The sequence below is a fragment of the Corvus moneduloides genome, chromosome 1 (genome assembly GCF_009650955.1).
Source record: "Corvus moneduloides isolate bCorMon1 chromosome 1, bCorMon1.pri, whole genome shotgun sequence".
NCBI lineage: Eukaryota > Metazoa > Chordata > Aves > Passeriformes > Corvidae > Corvus > Corvus moneduloides.
This window is the reverse complement of record NC_045476.1, coordinates 120636454-120662712: the sequence shown is the minus strand read 5'-3', so window position 1 is coordinate 120662712 and position 26259 is coordinate 120636454. Positions and strand designations below refer to the sequence as shown.

The window sequence follows — 26259 nt, the reverse complement described above, 5'->3', positions numbered from 1 at the left end:
CGCTGTTCCTTTTGCCCCAGCTGCAAAGCAAGTACCTGGAAAGTTCCTTTCTTTGCCACTTTCCCTTTCCTTCCATAGCCTGGGTATGTTCCCTGACACTTGGAAATTGATATGGCAGCTTTCACTAACAGACACCAGAGTTAGATGCTGAACAGATGAATCTTTTTAAATCAGTTCTTGAAAATGGCTAACTTTCCCTGCACTTGTTTTGGTATTCCCCAAGATTAAGAAGTCATGCAGCTTGACAAAGCACTTTGCTCTTGCATGTCTTAACAGACCCATCCGGCTTTTTTTTTTTTCCCCTTCACATCTATTCCAACACCTGCTGCAAAATCGGGCTGGGGTGGTCTCTGTAAAGCACCCTCCACACCTCCTCCCAAGAGGAGAGAGAGAACTCCAGCGTCACACCAGCACGGCATGCCGGTATGTGCCCAGGCAGGTGTAGGTAGTACACAGCGAGGGGGGGAAGGGGTGGGGAAGGCAGACCAAGAGTCAATCACAGTGTAATTTGTGTTAGAAATTTACCAGTGTTCAGCTGTCCATATTTCCAAAATGCAAATATTTTAAAATTAAAAAACCTATGACTATCTCCTCTAAATCAATCTAGATAACCAGAACACTCTGTGGCACATTTAAGAGACTTTCATCTTAAAGGAAATACATAACATAGATTATACCTTCATAGGAAATCAAGAGGTCCTAAAATATACTAATGGAGAAGGACATTTAAGAGACATTTAAATTACCCAGTCTATAATTTTGGGGTTTTTTTTTTATCTATGCATCTTTTAACTGCTTTGGATAATTAGGAAAATTTCCTTGGCAGTGTCCTAAGAGGATAGGCAAAAGAGTGACATAACTACTCTCAAGGAAGGAAAGGTCTAGGTTTTGCATTCTGCAGATTTTTAAAGTAAAAGAGAAAGTATTCTTCATATGAACAGTCTGAAGCAATATGCATATTATATAAAGACTATCACCCTGCTCTGAAATATAATCCTTCCCAAGGCTTCTCCCTCTCCTTGAACTCACTTGCAGTATCTGTCTGGTCCTTCTGCCTGGAAGGGTGCAAGTTAGGGAGGCAGGCTGCTCGTCTCCAGCCTTTCCTAAGCACAGCTATTCAAAGGCAGCTCCTAAATGGATCAGGCACCCATTCAATTCAAAGCCTTCCATTAGGTCTGCCGGCCAACTTGTTATCTTGTAGTGTCGTGTGTATGTGTGTACCCTGTCTGCCCTTAATGAACAGTTTGTCCCATTGTAACTCTCATATCAAACATCTGGAAACCAGATTTGTTTAAAAGAATAAGAAAAATAGAAAGAGTAATAAAAAAAGAAGAAAAGGAGAGGAAAAAAGGGGGGGGGGAGGTAAAAGAAAAGGGGAAAGAAAGGGATAAAAGGAGGAAAAAAAGGGGGGGGAAGGTAGGGGGAAGAAGAAAAAGAAGTTTCAGTGCCTATGACTTATCCAGGTCTCTATCCGAAAGCAAAAAAAAAAAAAAAAAAAAAGGAATTCAGCAGCTGAATCAGTAAACTGACCTTTATTTGCAAGCATTTTGACCAATACATTTTTGTAGACTGCAGTTCTACAGAGCCACATCCCCCCGCTTCGGAGCAGGGTAACACGCTCTGCTAGAGCTCTCTCCCCCGTTCACAGCTGTCTCCAGCGGGAGGAGCTGAAACCTGAACCAAACCCTCCGAGTGCGATTGGATCCCACAGCCAGCAGCCCCAGAGCCCTCCCAGAAAAACAGCTTCTTTGGAAAAGTGCTTGAGAACATCCCGAAGCGATTGGAGGAGCGGAAAACCCTTCCCCCCTGCACCTGACTCGTGGGTATTTACAGCACTTTTCAAGGCGGCTCGGCACTGCCACTGCACAAGCGGGAGTGGATGGGCTGCGCGGGGCCGGCAGCGCCGTAGGGACCAGGAGCGGCACCGATGCGCCCGCAGTGACCCCGCGTGTGCCTGCGCTGCGCCGCCCGGGACCGCTGCACGCACCCGCAAGGACAGAGAGAGTCTGCGAGAAGCACAAACCCTGCGTCCAAAATGCCACGCTCCTTCCTGGTCAAGAAGCATTTCAATTCATCCAAGAAGCCGAATTATAGCGAGCTGGACACTCATACAGGTAACAAAACGAAATCTGGTGCCACCGCGTCGCTTCTGAGGCTGCGGTCGTTGCGTGGCAGGACTGAGGAGGGGTGGGATTGCTCTGCAGGCTGGAGGGGACGGGTTCGTTCATTGCTTGCTCTATTTTCTCCTGCTTACAAGGAGGGAGTTTTGAGAAATATGTCAGTGCTGACCAGAATGAATCATGAAAATGTGCTCACCCACTTGAACCCAAGTTACTTAGAAAGGATTTGGAGTTTTCCTGTTCTGTATCTGTTGGTGCTGGAATTGAAACTTTTATTCAAATCCTTCAGGAAGTTTCACTGCTTCATTGTGTCAGGCTGCACAGATTTAGAAGCGGCATGCTGCCTTGAAGGGACTCTCCAACTGCAATTCGCCTGTTCAAGGGCACTGTCTTTTCCCATCAGAATATATGTATGAAACAGTATTTCCTGAATCACCCTTATATTCAGATTACCCTACTGAGTTTTTCATTTATGCAGCTTTTAATCCTCAAAGTGTTAGTTTTGCTGCTTTTTGAAATACTTTTTGGTTCTCTTACCTTAAAAATGTTCTTCTTTCTCCAGTGATTATATCCCCATACCTGTACGAAAGCTATCCAGTCCCTATCATACCACAGCCAGAGATCCTGAGCTCAGTAGCTTACAATCCCATTACTGTGTGGACTACAACTGGGCTGCTACCGTCTCCATTACCCAATGACCTCTCTCCACTTTCTGGATACCCCTCATCTTTGGGAAGAGTCAGCCCACCTCCACCTTCTGACACCTCCTCCAAAGATCACAGCGGTTCAGAAAGCCCCATTAGCGATGAAGAAGAGAGAATCCAGTCAAAGCTTTCAGACCCTCATGCAATCGAAGCTGAAAAGTTCCAGTGCAGTTTATGCAACAAGACCTATTCAACTTTCTCCGGGTTGGCCAAACATAAGCAGCTGCACTGTGATGCCCAGTCTAGGAAATCGTTCAGCTGCAAGTACTGTGACAAGGAGTATGTCAGCCTGGGAGCGCTTAAGATGCACATCAGGACCCACACACTACCTTGTGTCTGCAAGATCTGCGGCAAGGCTTTCTCCAGACCCTGGCTACTTCAAGGACACATTAGAACTCACACTGGTAAGAGCAAGCATTACATTTGCAGTTTCTTGTTGCTATAACATCGGGATGCCTTTTTGCTGTTTTTCTCCACAGGTGCAAAAACCAGCAGGGTTTTTAACTAACCTTGAAATACGTCCACAGAATTTCAAATGAATCATTAAAAGGCTAGATTCTCCCTCTTGCAGGGAGAGGGGGAAGGTGGGAGGGGGTTTAGCATGGTCTCGTAACTGCAGGCCAGATACTGGCATAAATCAGCACTGCTCCCCTGATAGTTTTAGGATGGTTTAGCCCATTTCCACTATCTGAAGATTTTCCTTTAAGGATTTTGTGTTAACTTTTAGGCTTTGGAAATTGCTAACTTTGAGAAGGTTGCAGCTGACTCTGAAATCAGGCAGCAAAAATCAATCAATGCATGAGGGGCTGCATTCTGACTCCTTAAGCAGCTGGCAAGTTTTGCATCTGCTATTTCAAGTCCTTAGCAATTAGAATCACATCATCAGCAAAGTGGTTGGGTTTTTTTCTATTGAGGCAAAAACTGGGTTTTGAGTGTAGTGCTGGGTACAATGTGATGTCTGCACAGCTGTTTGCTGCTTTTCAGTCAAAGCCCTTGTTCCCCAGGAATTCATGCAGCACTAAGCAGAAAATGTTCCATGAAAATATTTGAAAATGTTGGGAGGAGCCCAGTGTAGAAGTACTGCATGCACCTGTAGATGCAGAAGGTGTCAGCAGCTTGTCTTCAGAGACTGCACTTAACAGCATATTCTCAGTAGACTGGGGTTCTGAAAATACAGTCAGCAGTGCTGAAAGCTGCTGTATCTCTGGCCTGATTAACTTTTTATTAGACTTTTTTATTCTTATAACAAGTAATTTCCGTTTGTTCATTTGTTTCTTCGGATAAAAGCAGATTTTACCTGTCCCAAATATGTGCTTTTTGTTTTTTTAATCTTTATCCTATTTTTTTCTTGATGTTTCCTTTGTAGGAGAAAAGCCGTTTTCCTGTCCTCACTGCAACAGGGCTTTTGCAGACAGATCCAATCTAAGGGCTCATCTGCAGACCCACTCGGATGTGAAGAAATACCAGTGCAAAAATTGCTCCAAAACTTTCTCCAGAATGTCTCTTCTGCACAAACATGAGGAATCTGGATGCTGTGTAGCACACTGAGTCATGCAGTCAATGTTTACCTGGACTCAATGCATTTCTCCACTTCTGTTCCAAATGATAAGGCGTTTTCTCGTCTACTTTTCAGCCAAAAAAAACCCCAAAAAACCCAAAATACAAAGAAACCAAACCAACAAACCAAAACATCACCAAACAAGCAAACAAATAAACTAGTGGAAGAACTTAGAATGTCAGTAGAAATGAGCTTTAAGTAGTTTCTGTTCTGCCAAACATTTGCATTCTTAAGTGCGAATTCTGAAATAGGGAGAAAGACGCCATGCATGACATTTCAAGTAGATCTAAAGGAAGCAGCATTATCAGCTTTCTTAATAGATGAAGCCAAATGTAGGTTGTCTTTTCTTGCTTAGAAAAGGCTTCAAAGTTAACAATACATTCCTGCCAAGCCATTTCAACCAAAGAAACAGTATTTTAAGTGGAAATTTTAATGAAAATACTACCCAAGTGAGTTTTGCTAGACACCATTTATCTCAGGTGCCTTAAAAAGTATTCCGAGTTTACCTTAGTAAATGTTTAATATTATTCGTTGCTGTGTTTTTTTATTTTATTTTATTAGAAGCCAAGGCCTTCATTAATGACCTGAAATGCTTTAAAACTGCATAATTAAAAGAGGGGAAAAAAGTGTAAGAGAATGTACGAAAAAATTAAAAGCCACAAATTAAATGCATGTGCCTTAAAAAATAAATTTAAAAAGATAATACTGTAGCTTCAAACATTCCTGGTGCATGCTTGACCATCATTTAATATGGAATAGTTCCTCTAAACTTCATTTTTTTTTAAAAAAAACGGGAATAAGTGCAAGAGAGGGGATCCATGGGAGTTTTACAATTTTTTTTTTTTTAAATGCACAAAGGAAATGCAATATTTTCAGCATTACCCCTCCAAGTGCCTTTTTTATTGATGATTTTGTAAAGTATGTGGACATAATGTAAATATTTTTATTTTTATATGATTGAATGTGTTATGAATGAAAGCAAATTGTTGCCCATAGCAGCATCTATAGATAACTTGAAGAAAGTGTGAAGTGAAACTGATGTTGTTTTCTAGCCACTTTTTTACAATAAACATTTTTAAGTAAGATTTCTGTTGTTTGTTCTAATTAAAGAAAACAACTGTGTGTGTGCTTTGGAACATAGGAAAATGTGAATGTCTCTACATGACCAAATGAAGATAGAAGTGAATTTCAGATGTGAAGATTTACTCCACAAGTTCTAAACATTAGAAAGGAATATATACATTGCATTTTAAAAGACTTTAAACCATACAATGCCTTTTTCTAGTCACTGCTTTAAAACACTTGCATTTCTGCTACTTACAAAACTATGACAACATTGTGAAATATATTTTCTCAAAAACATTTAAGAGCAACTTTTTTCTTGCATTTTAACAGATGAAAGGATGCTATTAGAGAGGCCTTATAGTACTTTCCTTGAGACTTTCACATCAGGGAATCTGGGCCTGATCCAAAGTTCATTAAAGTCAGTGGAGCCTTACAGGAGTTCAGCAATGTTTGCATGATGCTCTTTTAAAGTAGTAGTCAAGTCACAGTATAATATAGTTTATATGGCAATTTCAAGATGGTTAAAAATATTTTATTAAAATGTATTACATATCAGAACTGTCAGGTGAATGCATTACAGCTGTATATCAGGTAATGTATCACAGGAAAGAAATTATTCCGTAATAAAAAGTAGAAATCTTTTTTCTTCAGGTGATTTGACTATGCAGTCCAAGATCTTAACTACATAAAAGTATTACAACATCAACAAATCATGTCTCATCATTAATGTCTGGTGTGAAACAACACCATTTTCAACTTTTAGCAAAGTACAAAGCTAGAGAACAGACAAGCACCAGTTGGCATCCAGTTTGAAGACCCCTATGTCTACACTAGAGTACCAACAGGAACAAGTAATAGCAAAAATAAAATTCCAACAATTTACCGAGAATGTTACTGATGTGTAAACACAAGGTGAACATTTCTTGAATAAAAGTGTGTTTCAGCAAAATAATGCAGTAGATCATACATGCCTTCTGTCTCCTCCAGCAGAGTTCTGGAGCAGGGCTTCAGCAGGAGTGCACTGGAGTAATGCAGGCAATAGGCAGAAGTTTTGCACCTTTTCTCCACAGAAAGAATGATACTGAAAACTGAATCTCAAATGAAGCTTTCATATTCTCCAAGCATCTTCTGACAAAATCTCAGGGCTATAACAATGATTCCCTAGGTGCTGCTAGATTTTTTTTTCAGGAAATACCTGGAGAGTTCAAGAAAGATACGGTTAGTGGGAATTTGTGAGGTAACATTTCAAAACGGACACATGAAGGCATCAAATACCCTTGAAAAGTTTCATGTGGTTACTCTATTGATTTGCACTTCCATGTCATTTGCTTTGAAGTTCGTAGGCTCCAGCAGCTCTTTGTGCAGCTCTTTCTTCCCAGAGCAAAGTTTACTGGAGTATGAGCAAAGCTCTGGCAGTCAACAGCTATTTGTACTGTTCTAGGTTTGCTCTCCTCTGTTGTGCCACAAAGACTTTTCCATTGTTTTAGCTCACACTTTAAATTCTCTACGCCCATAGTAAATTAAATAGCATAAGAGCTTGACTTCTTGAGTGAGTGGAAATGCTACTGCTGTCCTCAAGGGAAATCAGATGAAAACTTCATCAAAATACAGTATGCTAAACCAAACACAAGTGGAACTGGTCTGATTTGGAGATGACAATTAAGATATGCTACTTTGCATGCCTGTAACACCTGTACTCATAAAACACAAAGATGGGAAAGGCTAGAAGCTCTTTTGGCTCATCTCTGTAATTGAAGCAGAGCACTCTATCACAGATCCCTAGCTCTCTGTCCAGTTGCAGCATAAACTTCCCAAGCAGCTAAATTTCTCTGCTTTTCCTGTGTGACTGCTTTCTATTCCCTGTCAAGACATTTCTCCAAAACATATTCCATTAATAGTTTTACCTCATTACCTTAGAAAAGCCCTTCTGCACCTGCACAAGCTATTTATCAATGTAAATTCAATTCTGTTCTGAGCTGCTGGTTGATGACTCCTATGGCTTTCTCAACACATGATGGAAAAGTTCCCTCCATGGTCACGCTACCCATTGTATTTCTTTGGCCATTGCAACATTTCTCAAAACACACCTCTTTTCTATATCCAAATAATCTTTCTAAACTTTTGAAATCTTTCTTAGGAAAACATGGTCCTTGTACTCTGAATATCTTCACTGCTCTTTTCTGAAATGTCTTTTTTTTTCTTTTTCTGTTTTTTTCTTTTTTTACAGAATGAGGTCTAGATCCTTCCTTTGGGATGTTCTGTCAATTTTACTTTTTCAATGTTCTTTCCCTGTGCAGAGAAGAGCAGAGCCACCTAGGCACTTGTGAAGTTATAAGTTAAATATATTAATTTCTCAGGGCTGAAGGCAATAATTGATTCACTTTGGTTTCCAGGTCTCTCTTCCCTCGCTTTTGTTTGGGCATGCTTTTCACTTCACAGGCTGCAGAATGAAGGAAGATGTGCATGAAATGAAGACAGAACAAAGTACATGTTTAGGCTCAAAGAACTGCAATTTTCTTACCATGTAATGCAGTTAGGAAAAGCATGTTATACACTCACCAAAGGGTTAAAAGAAGTGTCTCTCAGATTAAGGCACCATGGAATCTTTCTTCTGTATTTTGCTCTATTATTTGGATTATTATAGTTCCTGTTGTCATTAAGCAAACTCAGGGCCTATTACTCTAAGCCCTGTAAAATCATATAAAAATGAAGCTCCATAAAGATCCTATAATTTCAATTTAAAAAAAAGCAATTAGAAACCTGATAATTTAATTCTGAGGTCTTGTGCTACAGCTGAGTTCCCCTGCCACAAAATAAATCAATATTTAATTTGAAAACATATTTTTATTTTTGAATAAGACATTTTCAGTTATGAGTATTACTGCTTTGGAAAGAATGGGTTTTACTAGCTGTCCCAAGTGCTTGGTTTTGTCTCTTTAAAGTAGGTGTTCTAAAAGTTAGATGATATGAATTAGAACTCTGGTTCACAGAAATATGAGGAGTGGAAGGTGAGAAGTGCACTCCAACCTGCCTATATTGTAGTACCAAATGATAGCTGCAGGAAATAAGAACAGATTGTTCAAGTTAATCACAGATCATGGAATGATTGAGGTGGGAAGGAACTTCTGCATATTGACCAGTCCAACCCCCCTGCTCAAAGCAGGGTCAGGAGAGCAGTTTACCCAAGGCTGTGTTCAGATGGGGTTTTGATATTTCAAAGAAAGGAGACTCCACAACCTCTCTAGGCAGCCTGTGCCAGTGTTCAGTCACAATTACAGTATAAAAGGGTTTTTTCTTGCACTTAAATGGACTCTTCTGTATTTCTGATGGTATGCATTGCCTCTTGTACTGTCACTGGGCAACACTAAGATTCTGACTGTATTTTTCACTCCCTCACATCAGGAATTTATACACATTAATAAGATCTTGAGCATTTTTTTTCAAGCTGTCTCATTGACTCCAATATGAGAGATGCTCCAATCTCTTAATTACCTTTGTGGTCCTTCACTAGACTCTGGTATTCTCTTGTCAGCCTTGTACTGGTGAGCCCAGAACTGGACACAGTGCTGCAGATGGGCTGTACCAGTGCTGAGTAGAGGTGGAAATACCAATCAGTTTCTGATGGGAGGCTGACAGGGACAGCCACAGCCATAGAAAAGAAACAAAAATTATGCTTGCACTCTCTGTTGCTTCTTCCCAAAAATTTTCCTTTATTCTAAATACATACAAAATCCTCAGGAACCTTGAAGGTTGTGGAGTGTGGGACTGTGTTTTCCAGGGACAGCAAGAGTTGCCCTGTCCTGTTGCACACTTCAGCATAAGGGTGCCCCAGCCAAACCAGACTAGAGATAAAAAAAAAAAAAAATAGAATTAACAAGTGCATAATGGAGCTGTTTTGACATGTTTGGCAGTTTGGTCACCTTGTTCCTCTTCACTTACCTTTCCAATACTTCAAGAATGCCCCTCAAACCAATGGGTTTTTTTCTTCTTCTGATTCACTCACTATTTTGGGTACAAAACCATAAGTATGTGCTCAATCATGGCCCTCCTTCTTTTGTTCTCCCCACATCTCTGCAAGACAAAAGTTATGCAACGGTTGGTTTCTGTTACATCTGTCACATCCGTCACCCCTATCCCTTTTACCTGGGTATTGAATATTCCCATGTCTTGTTTCTGTACCTCTCTGTTCTGTTGTCCAGTGCATACACTAAGCAGCTGCAAGGATGAAGGCAGTCCTTGCTAAGAAGGAATAAAAGACCTTTTATATCTTTCAGTTATATAATAATATTTTTAATTTGTTTTGTCACAGGAAGACATGGAAAACAGGAATCACATGAATACCAGCTCAAAACACACAAATCCTTTCACTGCAGCCCCAGTTTGGGGGATCTACTTCAGAAAATCCCTCAGAGAGGTCCCTGATTTTGTTGCTAGAGCCCCCCTCAGTTTAAAAAGTGGATTTAAATGCAAACACAAGGGTCCTGTCTAGCAGGACAAAGTCAAAGGAGGGTATCCTTCAAGCTGTTTGTCCATCCACTCAGCATAGGAATGACTGAGAATGCCACACATTCTGGATCAGAATACTTTCCTAGAAGGTTATCTTTATATTACTTATCTTATAAAACAGAGCCTTTTGCCTAACCAAGTGAGACTACAGAAAGCCATTCTTCACTTTGCAAAGCCCTATAGATTCTCCTGACCTCTGCTGTTTTTGCCCCTTCCATTACTGCTTTCTCTGCCTTGCATAGGAATCATCTCCTTCCCAGCTGTGTCTAACACGGGGTCACCGTCAGGGATCATGGATCTTTTAATGCTAGAGAGATGAGGGCATTGCCATGGCCTCTAAGCAGCCCTAGACATGGGTATGACCAACAAATACATGTACCATGCTGGGCCATCCAGTGGCAGCAGCCCCTGACTGTCACCTCTCCACACCTTTTCAAAGGCATGACCTGGGAATGCAGGAGCTTGGTCTAACAGATCCCTCTCAGAGAAGTGCCTACGTCTCACTGAGTGCTGTGGGCTCCCAGTACAAGCTCTGAACATCAGAGTACCATCAGACATCTGCTAAGTCCCTAATAAGAAGCAGTTAAAGTTGCACTGCAATTAGCTCAGATTTTGCACATGTCCCTAAACCAAAGAAAATTCCTTTGAATGTAACCTGCCCTCTCATGTGGGCTGGCAGATCATCCACAGCTGACAATGAATAAAGAGTTAGAAGAATGAAAAGTGACTGTTATTAAGTAACTCCAGTAAAAATTGAATGAAAAACAATCAGCAACTCAAAGTAATAATATCATGCATAAAAGACTAAAAAAATCCCCCCATCTCAGTAAAAGCTTCATTGTATTTGGCATTAAGTCATTAATTTTTTACAATTTTTTAGCATTATAAAAAGATATTTTGCAAGACAGTTCACCAAGATTTATAGCAAAGTATTCACTATTAATCTGTAATACATGAAGCCAGGCCAGGTTGCTATGTCCTGAGGAAATTTAAAAAAGAGTCTTGTGACTCGTGATGGACATTTCATGGTGTTTGTAAAGCAGCTTGCCATCTCACCCCAGATCCTAACTAGTTCTGACTGGACAAGGCCAACACTCAAAAACAGTCAGGATTTTTGACAGCTCTCACTTACTGACAGAAAAATCATTTTTTATTTGGAAAATGGCTTTCTGCTTCTAGGTAGTTTCAAGAAATTGCTGCACCCCTTTTCTCTGTCCCCATTTTTCCAGCTATTGGCAGAAAAAAAAAAAAGTTGCAGTTGGCGATACTTTTATTTCCCAGCGACCTTTCCTCAGAGGTTTGAAAGTCATGGCTGTAGTTTGGTGATCACTGCAGATGACTCAGAGCTGCTCCTGAATATTTGAACCCAAATGCTCTGTCAGTCCACAGACAAAGATGTCAGCTTGCCACACTGGCAGGACAACAGGGCTTCTGGGAACAAGGATAAGACAAAAAAGGGTCCCAGGGACTGTTGAAATGTCAGCTTTCAATAGGAGGTGGTTTGTAGATATTTACAAGCAGAAAATATCTACTAAAAATAACCTTCCAGGTCAGTCTTCTGTACCAGGAAAAACTCAAAAATCCAGCACTGCTTAGCTTTGAGAAGAAATTTTGACTCCAGTTAAGAGTCATCTAATAAATCAGGTATGTGTCATCATTGCTCTTATTGACACAAAATACAGTCAGAACTAAGGCTGCAGTAGATTTTTTTTAATTACACATGTAGAAGCTCTTATTAACAGGAACATCAAAAATCATGATAAACTATATATATTTTTATATCTATACAAAACCAAGTAAAATTAAATATGCAGAATTAAAGTTGGGAAAATATTTTAAGAAACAGCCCTGCTCCAATGCTGGTTAATTTTTATGTTAGCTGAAAGCTTCTAACCAAAATTAATTTCCCGTCGTTTTTCTGCTTTTAAAGACAGGTATCGCAGATAAAGGATTCTTTTCCAGTTAAAAAAAAAAAAAAAAAAAAAAAGAGTATGCTTCCTTTTTACCAAAATTACATTGATCCCTGAAGGAAACTGAGTTATTTTGACAATCATGATGGAATACTCCTACAGTTTTTATCCTATGTGTGGTATTCTGGTGGAAGCAAATGTACAGGGCATCCAGGGATTGTCCCTCACGATGGTTTTCTCACCATGAAATTTGCATTTGCCCACGTCAAAAGGTTTTGAATCTACATGGACATTTGCTCAGAGAAATGGAATAATCCTTTGCTGCAGTGCAATCCCATGTAGTGCATCACAAGTATTTGTTTCGCTATATAGTGCTAAGAAGGGAGCATAGCCACAAGTCTGCAAGCCTAGGTATCTTGTTCTTCCTAAATCACTGACCTATTTAGAGCTCTATGGGTCCTTTCTTCTAGTAAACCCTTTTTTCTTACTTTATGGTCACCCAGGCTGAAGAGGAATCAGAATTATCTGTGATGAGTTCTTGCCTTTTCCTGCACTGCTACAGTTTCTATGACAGATTGTGCTAACAACGATGAGGTTGCAATTCTGAGCTTCTGTGGTAAGTTTATAGCCTTTTTAACATCTTTCTCCTTGGTTTTTGTTATGTACTAATGGGAAGAATGCACAATATGGACTTATTATTTAGGCTAAGAACAAGTGATTTTTGAAAATGTAATTCCTCACAGTTCTTCAGATAACTTGCAGACATGATATTAAATCTGAGCTCCTGTATATTTGAGAAACTTTTTCTATTCATCTTCATATCCTGGTTTCAGCTGGGAGAGAATTAATTTCCTTCTTAGTAGTTGTTAAAGTGTTCTGGTTTTGATCTATTATGAGAATAATGTTGATAATACACTGTTGTTGTTGCTAAGTAGTGCTTATCCTAAATCAAGGACTTTTCAGCCTCCCACGCTCTGCCAGCAAGCAGCTGCACAAGAAGACACGAGAGAGCACAGGCAGGACAACTTACCTGAACTGGCCAAAAGGATGTTCCTCACCACAGAACAGCATGCCCAGTATATAAATGGGGGGCACTGGCTGGGAAGTGCCACTCACAACTCAGGAACTGGCTGGATATCAGTAGCAGGTGGTGAGCAATTGTATCATGCATCACTTATTTCTCTTGGGGTTTATCCCTCTCTCTCTCTCTCTCTCTACTTTTCACCATGTTTTTAACTCTGTTTGAATTATTGAACAGTCTTTAACCCACCAGAGGTATTACCTTTTTCTGATTCTCTTCCCCGCCCCACCAGGGGTGCAGAGAAATGAGAAAACGGCTGGTGTGGTACCAGGCACGTCATGATCTAACCCCAGTTGCTGACTGGAGTTAGATCATGGCACTTTGGGGTTAGATCACGACACTTTTGCCTTTCCACCTTGTTTATATCTCCCTGTTTAAAATAAAAAGTAAAAATTTCACAAGAGATCTCTTGAGGACAACGCAAAATTATGGCTCTTCTCTTTGCACTTTAAGCTGATATTCTTGAGAAGGGAACTGCACATACAATACTTGCTGCTTTGACACTGTGAGAAGAAGTGTGACAGTTCTTAAAGAAAATAAATGCCTGCTTGCATCTTAGGTCACTAATGGAGAGGAAGGAGCTGTTCTGTGGCATTTGTAAAAACAAAAATATGTTGCCATCACAGGTGTGATTTTGGTCCCCCAATTAAAACAGGAAACAGCTTTTAGGACTTCTAGTCCAGACAATCTTCTCTTACTCACATTAGTTTGTTCCTAAACATAAAGAGAGATTTTGTCTCAGAAAGATCTTAGAATCTGGCATTGTACTTTTTTAGGGGCCCATAACTAAAATTGCAGCATATATTACCTACACAGATGAGCACTCTAGTTCAGCATCTATTCCGTCCTTCATTTTGAAAGAAGGAAGTCATATTTTGAAGGGGTGCCATGTAAAGCCACACCATGCATTTTTATTGCTCCTTCTCTGACAAGTTATGACCAAGTCAAACTCTCCAGGAGCAGGACTCTCCTCCCTTGAACCAGAGCTACTCTTGTGAATGACTTGTCCTTTAGCCTTATGCTCATGCTCTTTAGAGCTCTGGTAGTGGTGCCTACCACGTTGCCAGGAGTCATCATGCTCTGATCTGGTGCAGCTGGGAAAAAAGCAGGCCAGTGCTTCAGTGAAGTATCCAAAAATGATCTTTCCCCTCCAGAAGATTTTGCTGATGTAACTGTGCAGCAAACCAGCATATACACAATTCATAATGACAAAATGTCCAGCAGTGCTTCTCTCGGTTGCCCAAGCACAAGAGCAACTTGCAAGCCAATATTGCACCACTAGACTTTAGCTTTTGTCAGTTCAGAAGTGCTGGAGGAAAAAATGAAAGAGAGAGACAGAGAGACAGAGAGAAAAGCACAAATATATCAGTGCTGCAGTCTTGGAAAATGTACCTGACACAGACTTGATTTGAGTCTAAGGACAGTACAACTTACACACCTCGCTCCCAGGATCTGGCCTAAAGTATAGCTCAGACATAATGCTTAAATGGCAGAACTTTAAGGTGGCTTGTGATGGGAATTAGGGTTGGAAACAGTCCTTCTCCTGGTGATACTACAGCAAACATACTAGAGTTAATCCTTTTGCTTTCATTGTATTTATTCCTTGCCTGGTTTTAGTGAGGATGAATAATGTCCATGTCTTATAACACCTCAGTAATAGTTCCACAGGTTTGCTGTGACCTTTCCTGGTTGGATCAGTACTGATTAGCTGCAGATTTCAGTGTATGATCAGCTGACAAGCCAGGCTTGCAGAGTTTGAACTGTTGTAGTGGCTGTTGAGGAATGTAAAATGACCATTTCTGCTGCTCTTTGAAGGGCAAACTAATAAGTCAGTGGAAATGTAGAGTTAAAGTGAAACGCATTTCTTAAATTACTGCTTCTGATTTAGATTTTGCATGTGACTACACATGCATGGACTATTCTGACCTAGGAATGCTGCATCTTGGTTTTAGCTGTTTGAATGTCCCATTAACTTATGCCAAAGACGAACCTTTCAAGGTAATCTAAAATGTAGACTTCTTAACTGATGTGAATGGCAGCCTTCCTGTTTTAAATTACAAGTTGTAAAAAGAGAGTTCCACTGTCAATCAGACAGCAAATGGTGCTGCACTGGCCTTTCTAGAAAAACAAGCAATGGGTAATAAATTACTTTATGGTAGGATTGAATTAAAAACAAAAAATCCTTATCAGTGCAATATGTTTTCTGGTCCACCTAAACTCATCTGTTTTAATCTGTTCCAGCTATGTTACATTTCTCATTTTTTTAATTTAAACAAGTCCTTTTAAAAATATATATGTATGCATACATACAAATGTGAGTACATATATACAGACATATACACGGAAATATTTTCTGCACATAAGCAGAAATAGAATTAAAGTGACGCTGCAAATGATACTTTATTTTTTGAGCAGTATTATTAATATAAGGCACATTCCCATTCTCTCTATTCCAAAAACTTAACTTTCATTTAAAAAAAACCCCAGGAAGTGTCTCTTGTTCCTATAGTTACCCAGAAAAAAGCAGACCTTTGACAGCAATCAAATGTAACCAGTAGACTTGCAGTCACCTTCAAGCGGCCGAACAACCGACTGCAATGGCAGACAGTTCTCAAAGAGAAGTATTGGCACTGCTTCATTCAGAAAGGCTTCGATGGGGACAGTCCCCAAGGACATGACAAATATACCAGAGGAACCAGTTCTCTGGCTGACCAAAGCATGCAAGGAAAGCATGGGAGAACACTGTAATGAAGATCTTCACATTTAATGTGATCTTTTATTTTGGTGTTGCAGGCAACAGCCCACTGGATTATATTTGTAAAACCAGAAAAATTTCACTGAGAGTAGCATCTCCTTGGAAGGTTTCTGAGATTCTCAACACTCAGAAAAATAGTTGTTTCCACCTTCCCTTTCCATTCAGTTCCTGCTTCTGAGCCATATTAAAACGCATGTCTAAATGAACTGGTCCGTGGACTGGCTTCCAGAGCCAATATACTGGCACATAGTTCCCATATTAGTCAAGAAATCTTCCTTATGCTTATAGAATACAGACAGTTTGTGTTCTTTACTCAGACATTTCCCTGACTCTATAATGGCAGTGCTTGACTACAATGTCCCTGTGTAGGTTTACCAGGCACCTGCATTATCCTCTTTTTCTAGCAGCAATTAAGTTGGGACACAGTTGAGGTTTTGGGGTTGGATTTCTCCTATGTGTTCAGCAAGCCTCAGCAGAGCAAAATAAAGAGCCAGGTATCTTCCTGTGCACATTAATATATCATGTGTGCTCAGGAAATCTGATGCATTCAGGAAACACTGGTCTTACCAGGTGTGAGCAATACAGCGGTGCAGAGCACTCAGGGCATCACATCAGACCTATTCCATAAATACAAACACTCGATCTGCACCAAAGCAAGAAATCACGTCAAACTCCAAAGTTTTACATTTTCTAAGCACTCTGAAACCTTCTGGAAAATCAAGGTCAGTATAACAATGCTACTTCTATGTAGATGCTCTGAAAAAGGGGAATCTGAGCCATGCAGCTCAGCAGAGAAGTCCACCTTTTAAGAGAGATAAGTATGAGAGATAAGACTCTTCCTACACATACAATGGATAATCAGCACAAATTCAATCCTCCTTCATCCACACCTCAGCCCAGGAGCTGTGAATTATAACCTCTCACCTCATACAGCAGACAATCAGTGTTCAGCTGCCAAGTGCAGAGCTAGTTTTATGCTGGAGTTTTCAAAGCACCAGGTTCCAGTGAATAGACACAGTCTTCTCTTTTCTGGCTCCCCACTAAGTAGTGCCTGCAGAACATGCCAGACAAATGCTGGAAAGGTCAGGGGGTAACAGCTAACAGGAAAGCCGATTCTCATGGCTCTATCCACAGGATAGGGTAGATGCATTTCCCTGTGTACCCCACAGTCCCAGTCTCTAGGTGCACGTCTGGTTACATTCGCCCTGTGTGTCAGGGCAAAATATTAGTGAGCAACCTCACTTTCCTACAGAGGGAATTTTGGGCTTAAAAACAAGGTACATTTCAGTAGGTCTTTCCCATGGTAGGGGACAACAAACATTAATGTGGGAATTTGTTCCAGAGTCTAGTTGGAGCAATTGTATCCCAAATTTTATCAATATTAAATCTACTTTCTATAGGCCAAAGGTCAAAAATGTTTCTGTCAAGTGGCAGTGTGGAAATGGTGTGGTTTGCAACATGTTGCATGTGTTTCAGGGAAAGGACAGTAGGAGATCTGCATCTGTCCCTGTGGCTTGTCCTTCAGGCTGCTCTATTCCACAGGTAGCTGTCATTCTGCAAATTTTATGAAAACTCACAGGACAACAGACCTGAAGAGAGTGGCTCAACAGCAAAAGCTTTCCACCTCCCTACCACTATTTTTAGAAGGGTTTCAGAAGATTTCGGGAAGAAAACCACACTTTAATGCTGACCAACCTAAAATCTAGCCTTGTGCATGCTGACTTGAGTAGCAAATTTGGAAGGTGCCATCAAGGAATTCAAATTGCAGCATTCAAATTTAAACCCTCATCACTCAAATATCACTCAAAACCAGGCATAAGACAGGCTTAAATCTATCTCCCTCGACTGTGCCTGGGCTGATGTGTATGAGTCAGAGTCCAACCTTGGCTTTTTCCTTTTTGCACCTGAATACCTTGCAGAAGCGGTTGGACTACTTCAAGGGGGAAAACTGAATCAAATTTGACCAGATGGGTGATGTCTAATCCAGGAAGTTCCCAGGACTAGCCAGACACAAATACTCACAGTAGGGCATGAATTGGTGCAAGAGGATGACTTCTTTCTAAACACCTATGAGTATTGTCTCATACCTCCTTACCTTTTATTGCAGGCAGCTGCAAAGATACAATTTAAATGCAACACTGGCACTGGAACAAGTTGCTCAGAAAGGCTGTGGATTGTCCATCCTTGGAGACATTCAAAACCTGACTGGATACAGTCCTGGGACACCTACTCTAGCTGACCATGCTTGAACAGGGGGGTTCAATGAGACAGTTTCCAGATACACCTTCCAACACCAAAAATTCTGCAATTCTATGGTTAAAAAATAAATAATAAAAAAAGAAAGTCGGAGGGGGTGGGGGGGTGGATTATACTTTCATGTGAGCAAAAAGCCCTAAAGAAAAATTAAATTCCTTTGGATCAGATTGATGAAATGTATTTATTGTTCTAGCCATGGAACTTCAAATTCAGTTATGGTCTTAATTCAAGATACTGAACCCTTCTAAATTCTAGCCTTGTTTTCACTCTATTGAGGTACAACAGAATTGATGGATGTGTGTGGCAGCAGTGTGACTGGGATGTGAAATCATGTGCTTTCCCCTCACATGAAGAGGCATTTCAGCAGTGACTAATCATGTATTTTCTCCTTTGCCAGCTATTCACAGAGGTTTTCATTTGCAGGCAAGATTTCTTATTCTTTTTATTGTCATAGTGGTGAAGTCCCTAATAAGTGACATTTACTGGGGGGACTAGTTGCAGATTTTTCTGAGATGTGTAGGAGATGGGCTAATTCCATGTGTTTTCCACCTGATTTCAAGAAGTCTCAGAACTAAGTCTTCCAAATGAAATTTATTGAAGTCCTGAATTGTTTTCCCCTGAAGCATTTAGTTCAGTAGATCTTTATCAATCTATACCTGTGCGTACAGGAAAATCTATACACAAGGACACATGTTTACAACAAATAACTGAGACTCTCCACATCTGAGGTTGTTGCTGCATATTCATGAGTACACCTAAGGGCTGAAATATCTTTTCTGTGTGACAGATTTTACCCTAATAATTTGTACAGTATATCACTCAAAACCAAAAAACAAAACTTTTGTACAGACATTTATTTCATGGTTCACTGAAATGTTCTTGGTGTATTTAATTACAACAGATGCTACTTTACTTTGGTGAAGCCAATGATAAAATCTTACAGAATCTTTCATGAGGAGTGTCTACGAGAAGATTGGAAATCCCACAGACTACTGCATTTTTTTCTTTCTAATGATCATTGACATGTTTCTTATCATCCCATCCTCCAGGTCCCAGAAAAATCATAATATGAGGCAAAATTCCTAAATAAGCATTGGGAGTAGACAGCAGGCTGGATGTTGGAATACAGGTTTATACCATTAAAAATATATTCTCATGTCTTATTTATATCTGAGTTTGATTTATTTATGGTAAAAACCTTTAAAAGACCTGAATTAAGTTTCTTATCCTGATTTGGGTAAACTAGGAAAATTCACCACTCATCTTTTCTTTTAATTTGGTACACGATCTATTTAAGCCTGTTTCAGTAGAGCAGCAAGACATCCCAGTTCCTTCTTTTATTGATTTACAAATTTGCTGCGTGTATCAGTTATTCCTTCAGGCCTTTGTCTCATAAAGAGAGCTTCCTCAACCAAAGTGGAAAATATTAGCCATCAAAATGAACTTGAGTATTTAAAATCAATTATACCTTATTCTTCCCAGGGCATCCAAAGCACAAGCAGCTCTATACCATCACTGACAATCATCTCTAAAACATGATATTCTAACCATACATATTTAACAAAATAATGTATTCAATTAAATCAAAGAAATTACCCTGTTCTTAGCAATATCACTTGTTCCACTAGTGTGAAGAATGAAAATTATGTATTCCTATTTGGTATTTTGTTAATTGCAGTGGAAAGAGAAACGATATATTTCCTCATAGTTTCCCTCCTCCCAGAGCTCTTTTCTTCAGCCTGATTTGTTCTTTGTCTAACATCTTCCCTGGTATGGAATCCAAGGTTGTCAAACAGGCAGGAGCAAAATCTGGAAGATGAATTAGTGTTTTAGATGCAGCTCAGAGTAGGACTATCTCTAAACTCTACAGATTCTTTGCCTCTGCATGTGTCATGCAGGGGTTAATTGCCAACTGTTTGGGCAGGAGAAGCGAATGTGTAGCTCAAGCAGTTAAACCCAACTGGAAAAGACTGATTCTGATCTTTCTCCGAGGTTCTGTTTCATATTCTGAACCTTCAAATAAAAATATTTCCAGGCTCTTAAACAGATTGTTATTAAGATGTTAAAGTTATTTTCTTATTTTTTTTAATGAAGTCTCACAAGTCCTTTGCTCATTAGATGTCTGTAACAATGACTGCACACTCACAGTGACCAGAGATTAGCAAAGCAGCTTAAGCAAGTACGTGTTTAACTTTCTGTCACTGTTCAAACCACTGCAGTATAAAATTTACCTGATTTACATGAGTTTGAGTTGGGCTTTGCTTCACTTTTGATGCCCAAACACATGGCTTTCTACAGCCGTAATGTGAGAACTTTCCATTGTGAGACTTTTCCAGTGTTTGTGTCATATAAAGTGGTGCTAGAAGAATAGAGAGGATTAGAGAAACTTCCTGCCCTGGATTCCTCCTTTCACTGGGATATCTCTTCCAAAAAAAAAGCAATGCACCAGCATTTTACATATCAAAATGCATTTTGATCTGAAAAAGTTAGTTGCAAGATTTTTCATAATAAAAGTTTTCTCATTCTTCCATTGCTGAAGAAGGAAAAATTACTTCTAATAATAAAATTATTAAAAAATAAAACCCTGATTATACACATTTTGTCTCGTTCCACTTCATCCCAATGTTTTCTGCAAATTCAAATAGCCTGACATTTATATTAAGCTTAAGACATCATTGATTCAGTTCTGTAGAGCAAGACATCAGAGTCCCACTGATCATTTCTGTCTCTCAAGAGCAGGCTCTGGATAAATTAGCACTACAGTTAATCATAATAATACATCTAAATCTTGATTCTGAGATTCTTGAGATGTTTTCCAGAAACTGCAAACTGGCATGATGTTAGCCAAAAAACATTAAAGCATGGATCTTAACTCTCCAGTGAATCCTTCAGAAACTGAATAGCTCTCACAGCATAATATTTCTGACAGGAAATATACACTTGAGATGTTTTAAGCCTGAAATGTCACATACACAACAGAGCTTAAGCCTGAGAAGCCTCCCCTGTTTCTGAGATCATAACAGTAGTATTATCATTAAGAGGATAAAATGCCACTTCCTTGCTTCCCATACCCCAATCCAAATGAAATGTGAGTCACTTAATGAATTTCACCTAAGACTAATGGAACAATTTCAGCCTGTCCTGGACAACTCTCCTGCCCAATTCCCTCACACACATTATTTCTGCTCACTTGGTTTTCATATCCACCTCTGCCCAATCACTTGTGGCAGGTTCTACTGGTAAAGCAAATACTTTGCTGCTGTTTTTCCCCTTAGAATTACAGATCACTGAAGAAGTAGCTTGAAACATTTCCACTGGAGAAAAATGTGATGAAATTGTTAAAGGTTCAGCAGCCTTGAAACACTAGCAGACTATTAGCACGAGGATTATTCCCAGACATGATCTTTCCTTTGGAACCTGCTGTCAAAGTTTGCAATATTTGTTCGCTTCACGCCTCCTCGGCATAGCCTGTCTCTCTGGCTGATTTTCTTCCTTTCTTTATCTGAGGCTGGCATATTTTCCACTCTCAATAATTAAGCTGTCTCGATGCTAGAGACATGCCTATTTTATCACATGTATGTCTCGTACACAGTTGAAAAAGGAGAACTCCAAGGGAGAAGGCGGCTGGCGTCTCTGCTGTTGAAACGGTTTCAATCTGGCCTGAATACTTTGCCTGCAGTGCTGCAACCCACAAGGGGGTCTTAACCTCTTAAACCTGCTGACTCAAGAGTAATTGGCCAGCATGATGCCACTGTGACCATCAAGTGGAACAAATAAAATTACCCACCATTTCAGTGCCATGATTGTCCTCTCCCACTGCGTGATTCCATGAATCCCCCCGAGGACTGACCTGCTTATAATAAACAAATTGTTTTCTGGGCTCCTTTTCCATTGCCTGTAGGGGAGTAACAAGAAGACAGAGCCAAGCTGTGTTAACTATATTTAATGGTCTTTTTTTCTTTTCCTTAAATTGCATCAGATGGTGAAGATGACTAGATACAGTATGATCTTTTAAAATTATATCCTCAAGACGCAAACAATTAGAGAACAGCATCTCTACAAGGAAAGTCAAGTTTACACAGTGATAGAAAGTTGCAAATTTGAAGAATTCAAGAGGATTACACATATCCAAGGTGGATGACTTAATTCCTCTTCCTGAGAACGACAGCTTAAAAGCAGGGATTCTCATACTCTATACACAATTTTGTAATTTGTTTGCATGAGAGCAAGCTGTTTACGCTGTGCTACATAAAGGTTGTTGCCAAAACTTACTATCCCCTACAACAGTGTAAAACCAGAATATTTCTCATTATGGCAGTTTAATCATGATACATGATTTAATCAGATACACAGCAGCGTAACCAAGAACTAAATTTGGTTTTACACCCCTGTCTAAAAGAAGCTCACTAAAGATCAGAGGGGGAGAGCTAGGGGGAGGGCAGGAGAGAGGGGAAGGAGGTAGTTCTTGTTCTCTTGGTTTTCCTTCTTTACGACCATGTAACAGCATCCCCAATATCTGGATTCATGCGGAGGAGATAATACGGCCTGGTAAACACATCAGCAGGACAAGTAGTGTGAAACTTTATTTTAGTGTTTTCAGTAACTGCCTGAGCTGATAATGGCCCTAATGTGGCCACAATTGACTGCAGAAGCACGGATTTAGTCCCAGTCCCATAAAGTTTTGTACTAACACTGTGTGAAATTGCAGTTGCTTTGAGTTTTCAGCCTTCCATTGAACAAGAGCAAAACTTGGAGCATGAAGATATATGTGAACTGCTTCTTTAGGCAAGCAGGTAGAGGAGCCCAGCGACTTTTGCAGAATCAAATCATGATACAGAATAAACTGAGGAGACTGAGAAGTACAGTGAGCTACCCTGCCGTGACTAACAATAACCATCTTAAAAAACTGTTGTATTTCTGAAAACACAGTTTGCTGTTTGTTGCCAGCTATTTCATTTAGACCAAATTCACTTAAATTATGCGCTTAAATGTAGGCAGACTATTAAGCACATTGTTAAAACAAGGTCTTGATATACTAAGAAAAACTAATACTTTCTCTTCCCTGCAGTTTTTTTAATTGACATTTGTGATCGCTTTATATCACTGCTAAATCCACTTCACTTAGCTTGTTAAGGTATTTTGAGGGATATTTTGCACACAGTTTCTGTTTTCTTTCTGAGTTCTGAAACCAATGCAATAAGAGTATTTTAAAAAATAGCAATAGTGCTTATCTAGTTCTTTCCATCCAAAGTAATCTCCAAGTCTGAACAGACCATTTAATCTGGAACAGTTCTTGTAAATTGGAAAGAGTCTGACCCCTGTTTCAAATTTAGCATGCATCCTCCCGTTCATTTTATTTCCCAGCAGATAAGGAGTAGATCAAGCCTGCAATGCTTCTATCATACACAAGCCTTCTCCTTATCTGCATACAGCTTCTTTCTCCCTAGCTCCCCTTTTACTGCTGCAAAACTTTGTATGTCAAGCAAGGGAGAGAATAAAACCAGAGAAACTTGTATTTGGGACCCTAAAACTGCCAAGATGGGAAGGACATATCGGTTGTGCTTTTTGCCAGTCTGCTTCTCTCATTTATATTCTGTTACATTACTTCTGCTGGCTGTTTCAAATCCTACTTTCAAGTGGTTTATAGTCACAGTTATAAAGTACATTTGTCTGCATCTCTGCTGTAAGGGAATAACAAGCATTGACTGGTGGATCTACTTGTCTTATACATGAAGCATCATTCTCAGTCAGACTGTATAACAGATAGATAAAACGTGACACAAGAATTCCTTTCTATAAATAAACCCATGGAAAAATAGTTTTCATCATTGTGAGGTATTTGATTCACAGAGCTCTTTGGGATTGGAGGAATATATCACCTCATAGAAAGGATTTGAGACCTCAGGGCTAATATGCACCTGAGTATCACAATCAAAATTGTTCAGTTCCCAGACATGTGTAACTTATCACGTTATGGTGCAATCATAAGCTTAAGCCCCCATATGTGAAAACTTTTCCAAGTATTTTCATAGCCAGTAGGCAGATCATGCATTTGCTATATCACACACACAATATGTAGATCATATGCTACTCACACGGGTCTTTTGTCATTCACAGAGCTCTTTGGCTCTCTACTCCAGAGGGTTTGGAGGGCTGCCACCTGTCCCAAAAGCCACACAACCTTCTGATTGCACAGCATACAATTGCATATACAAACATATTGAATACTAATGCACTAATACCTCCTCCCTATCCAGAACTAGGTGAAATTGGAAGCTGATCATGAAATCAGGGCAGTGAAAACTCATTTCCTTTGCATAGAGGTCTTTGGTAGTGGCATTGTTTGTGGATTGGTATCTACTCAAGGATCCTTGAACAGGGGGCATTTTTCATTTTTTTTCTATAGTTTTCTCTTGGAGCTGGTTGTATTGACTCAGACTGTCAATGAGCTTTGCTGATACGCAGGCCATTTGGGCAGACTTAAGCAAGCTGCCCAGCAAGGAGCTGCTTGAGCAGCAGCAGCAGAAGGATGCTGGCTTCTGACACACCAAGCTCCCTGAGCATTCTGGCAGGAACAGTCAGCTTGGGCAGAGACAGGTATGTTGAAATCTGGAAGAGAAGACATTTGCACAGTTGGTTTTAATGCCTTAGGAACTGTGGAAGACTGTAGGCTTTACTAGGAAAGAGAGAAAACAGATTCGAACATGAAGAACAATCTCTGGCGGATAGCTCTGCTTCTCTGTGAAACATAATCCCCAAATACTCTGGCAAGAAGATAGATCATTATACCATAATGACAAGCATTAGTCGCAGGTCTTGGTTTTTCAAAGAAACGAAGTTTAAAAATAGACTTCCGAAACCTTAAGGCCTGGAACCTTGTGCAGACATTAAGATTTGTCTGCAGCTCCTCACCTTACTCCTACATTTTTCCATCTGCAAACAACTGCTGCAAACCACTGCATAAGACAGACCCACACTTTATAGTTCTCAGTGAAGCAATATGTCACCTCTATTATACTACTGTGACCTTATGAAAGAAGAAAATCCTGTCAGTAGTAATCTCAGATTCCTTCAGTTATCATAAATTAATACTGCCCACTTCTGTCTTGCAACATGAAAGTTTTACTGTAGTGTACACACATGTGCCTATTTGTACACGCTTTTTAAAGTCTTTGTTGTATTTTTCAGTAAAATCCTAATGGCAACTTACCACAGTAATTCTCTAAATGTTATTTAGTAGCTACTGAGACATAAACTCACAAAAACCTTGACTAACTCTTGCTGCTAAACATATCCTTGATGTAATTATTGGCTTAAGTCATAGGAAGTGTAGCTTTGTGTCTGTAGTAGTCAAATGGCATCTGGAAGCTCTGAGAATCTTTTTGTGGCCTTGCTTACAGCAGTCTTTGTGAGTTTGACAAATGTAAATGCAAATGTTCTGAGCCTATGTATCCCCTTCTGTGAGACAATTATGTATTTATACTCAACCCACCGTTTCTAAAGAGGAATATGCAGTCTCCAGTCACAAAGATGAGCAGAGTTTATTGCAATTACAGATAGAGCATATTAGGAGCCCACGGTCAATATCACACAGCAGGGACAAGATTCTAAAGACATTTTACCTTGCAAAATGTAACAAAATATTTTCTGGTTTTCATCATTTTCTGTATCTCATACTGAACTCCTGTTGTCATTGTTAAGGTCAGTGGTGTTTGTTATACTTTTGTAAGATAGCCAAAGCAGTAGTAATAACAAATACATTAATTCTGCCTTATTTAACTAGTCCACATTCTCAGAGAATTTTTTTCAAACACAGTTAATGCACCCTTATTAAAAATAAGACAAGTTTATACTTTCTATGAGGATACTGTGAATCAGATTCTAGGAGTGATGCTGCCAAATGATAGGGGCGTCTTGTACAGATTTTGTGGTGTTAAAATGCGATGTGGTTTCAGAAACTGCAGGCAAACAAAAGGCCCTTCTGTATTTTGATCCACTCTGAATAGTTCTTATAACTCTGTAACAAACTTAGGACTAACAGAAAAAGACTAAGAGTTATGATGATTAATGTGACAAGAAAACAAAGAGGTCAACTAAAGACAGTGCCATCATCCATAGTCTTTGTCACAACAGGTGATTTGTGGGGTTAAATCTACTGCAGAGGAAAGCCAAATATAAACATTAAAAATTCCCTGCCAGTACAACCTCAGGAAACAGGGAAAGGGATCTTGATGCCAAAATGGCACATGTGTTTGATGCTCTGTGAGGACCACAAGCTATGCAAGCACCTGGAATCTGCTATTA

The 26259-nt window shown here is 39.7% G+C and overlaps 1 protein-coding gene and 1 long non-coding RNA gene across 3 annotated transcripts; one reads left to right on the top strand and one right to left on the bottom strand.

Moving 5' to 3' along the window:
* Window positions 1-1787: 1787 nt before the first annotated feature.
* On the top strand, window positions 1788-5467 carry SNAI2 (snail family transcriptional repressor 2). Its single transcript, XM_032124948.1, has 3 exons — window positions 1788-2114; window positions 2683-3228; window positions 4191-5467. The coding sequence occupies exons 1-3, from the start codon at window positions 2036-2038 to the stop codon at window positions 4370-4372; spliced, it is 807 nt and encodes a 268-aa protein (XP_031980839.1). The 5' UTR covers window positions 1788-2035; the 3' UTR covers window positions 4373-5467.
* A 462-nt stretch (window positions 5468-5929) lies between these two features.
* Window positions 5930-9676, bottom strand: LOC116451456. 2 transcript variants are annotated; one of them, XR_004243203.1, is made up of 6 exons: window positions 9627-9676; window positions 9387-9518; window positions 9175-9289; window positions 8940-9076; window positions 8007-8135; window positions 5930-6642 (listed from the first exon to the last, which is right to left on the bottom strand). It is a non-coding gene; the product is annotated as an uncharacterized LOC116451456 (long non-coding RNA). The 2 variants fall into 2 exon arrangements; XR_004243202.1 differs by having other exon boundaries at window positions 8940-9289.
* Between the last annotated feature and the right edge of the window lie 16583 nt (window positions 9677-26259).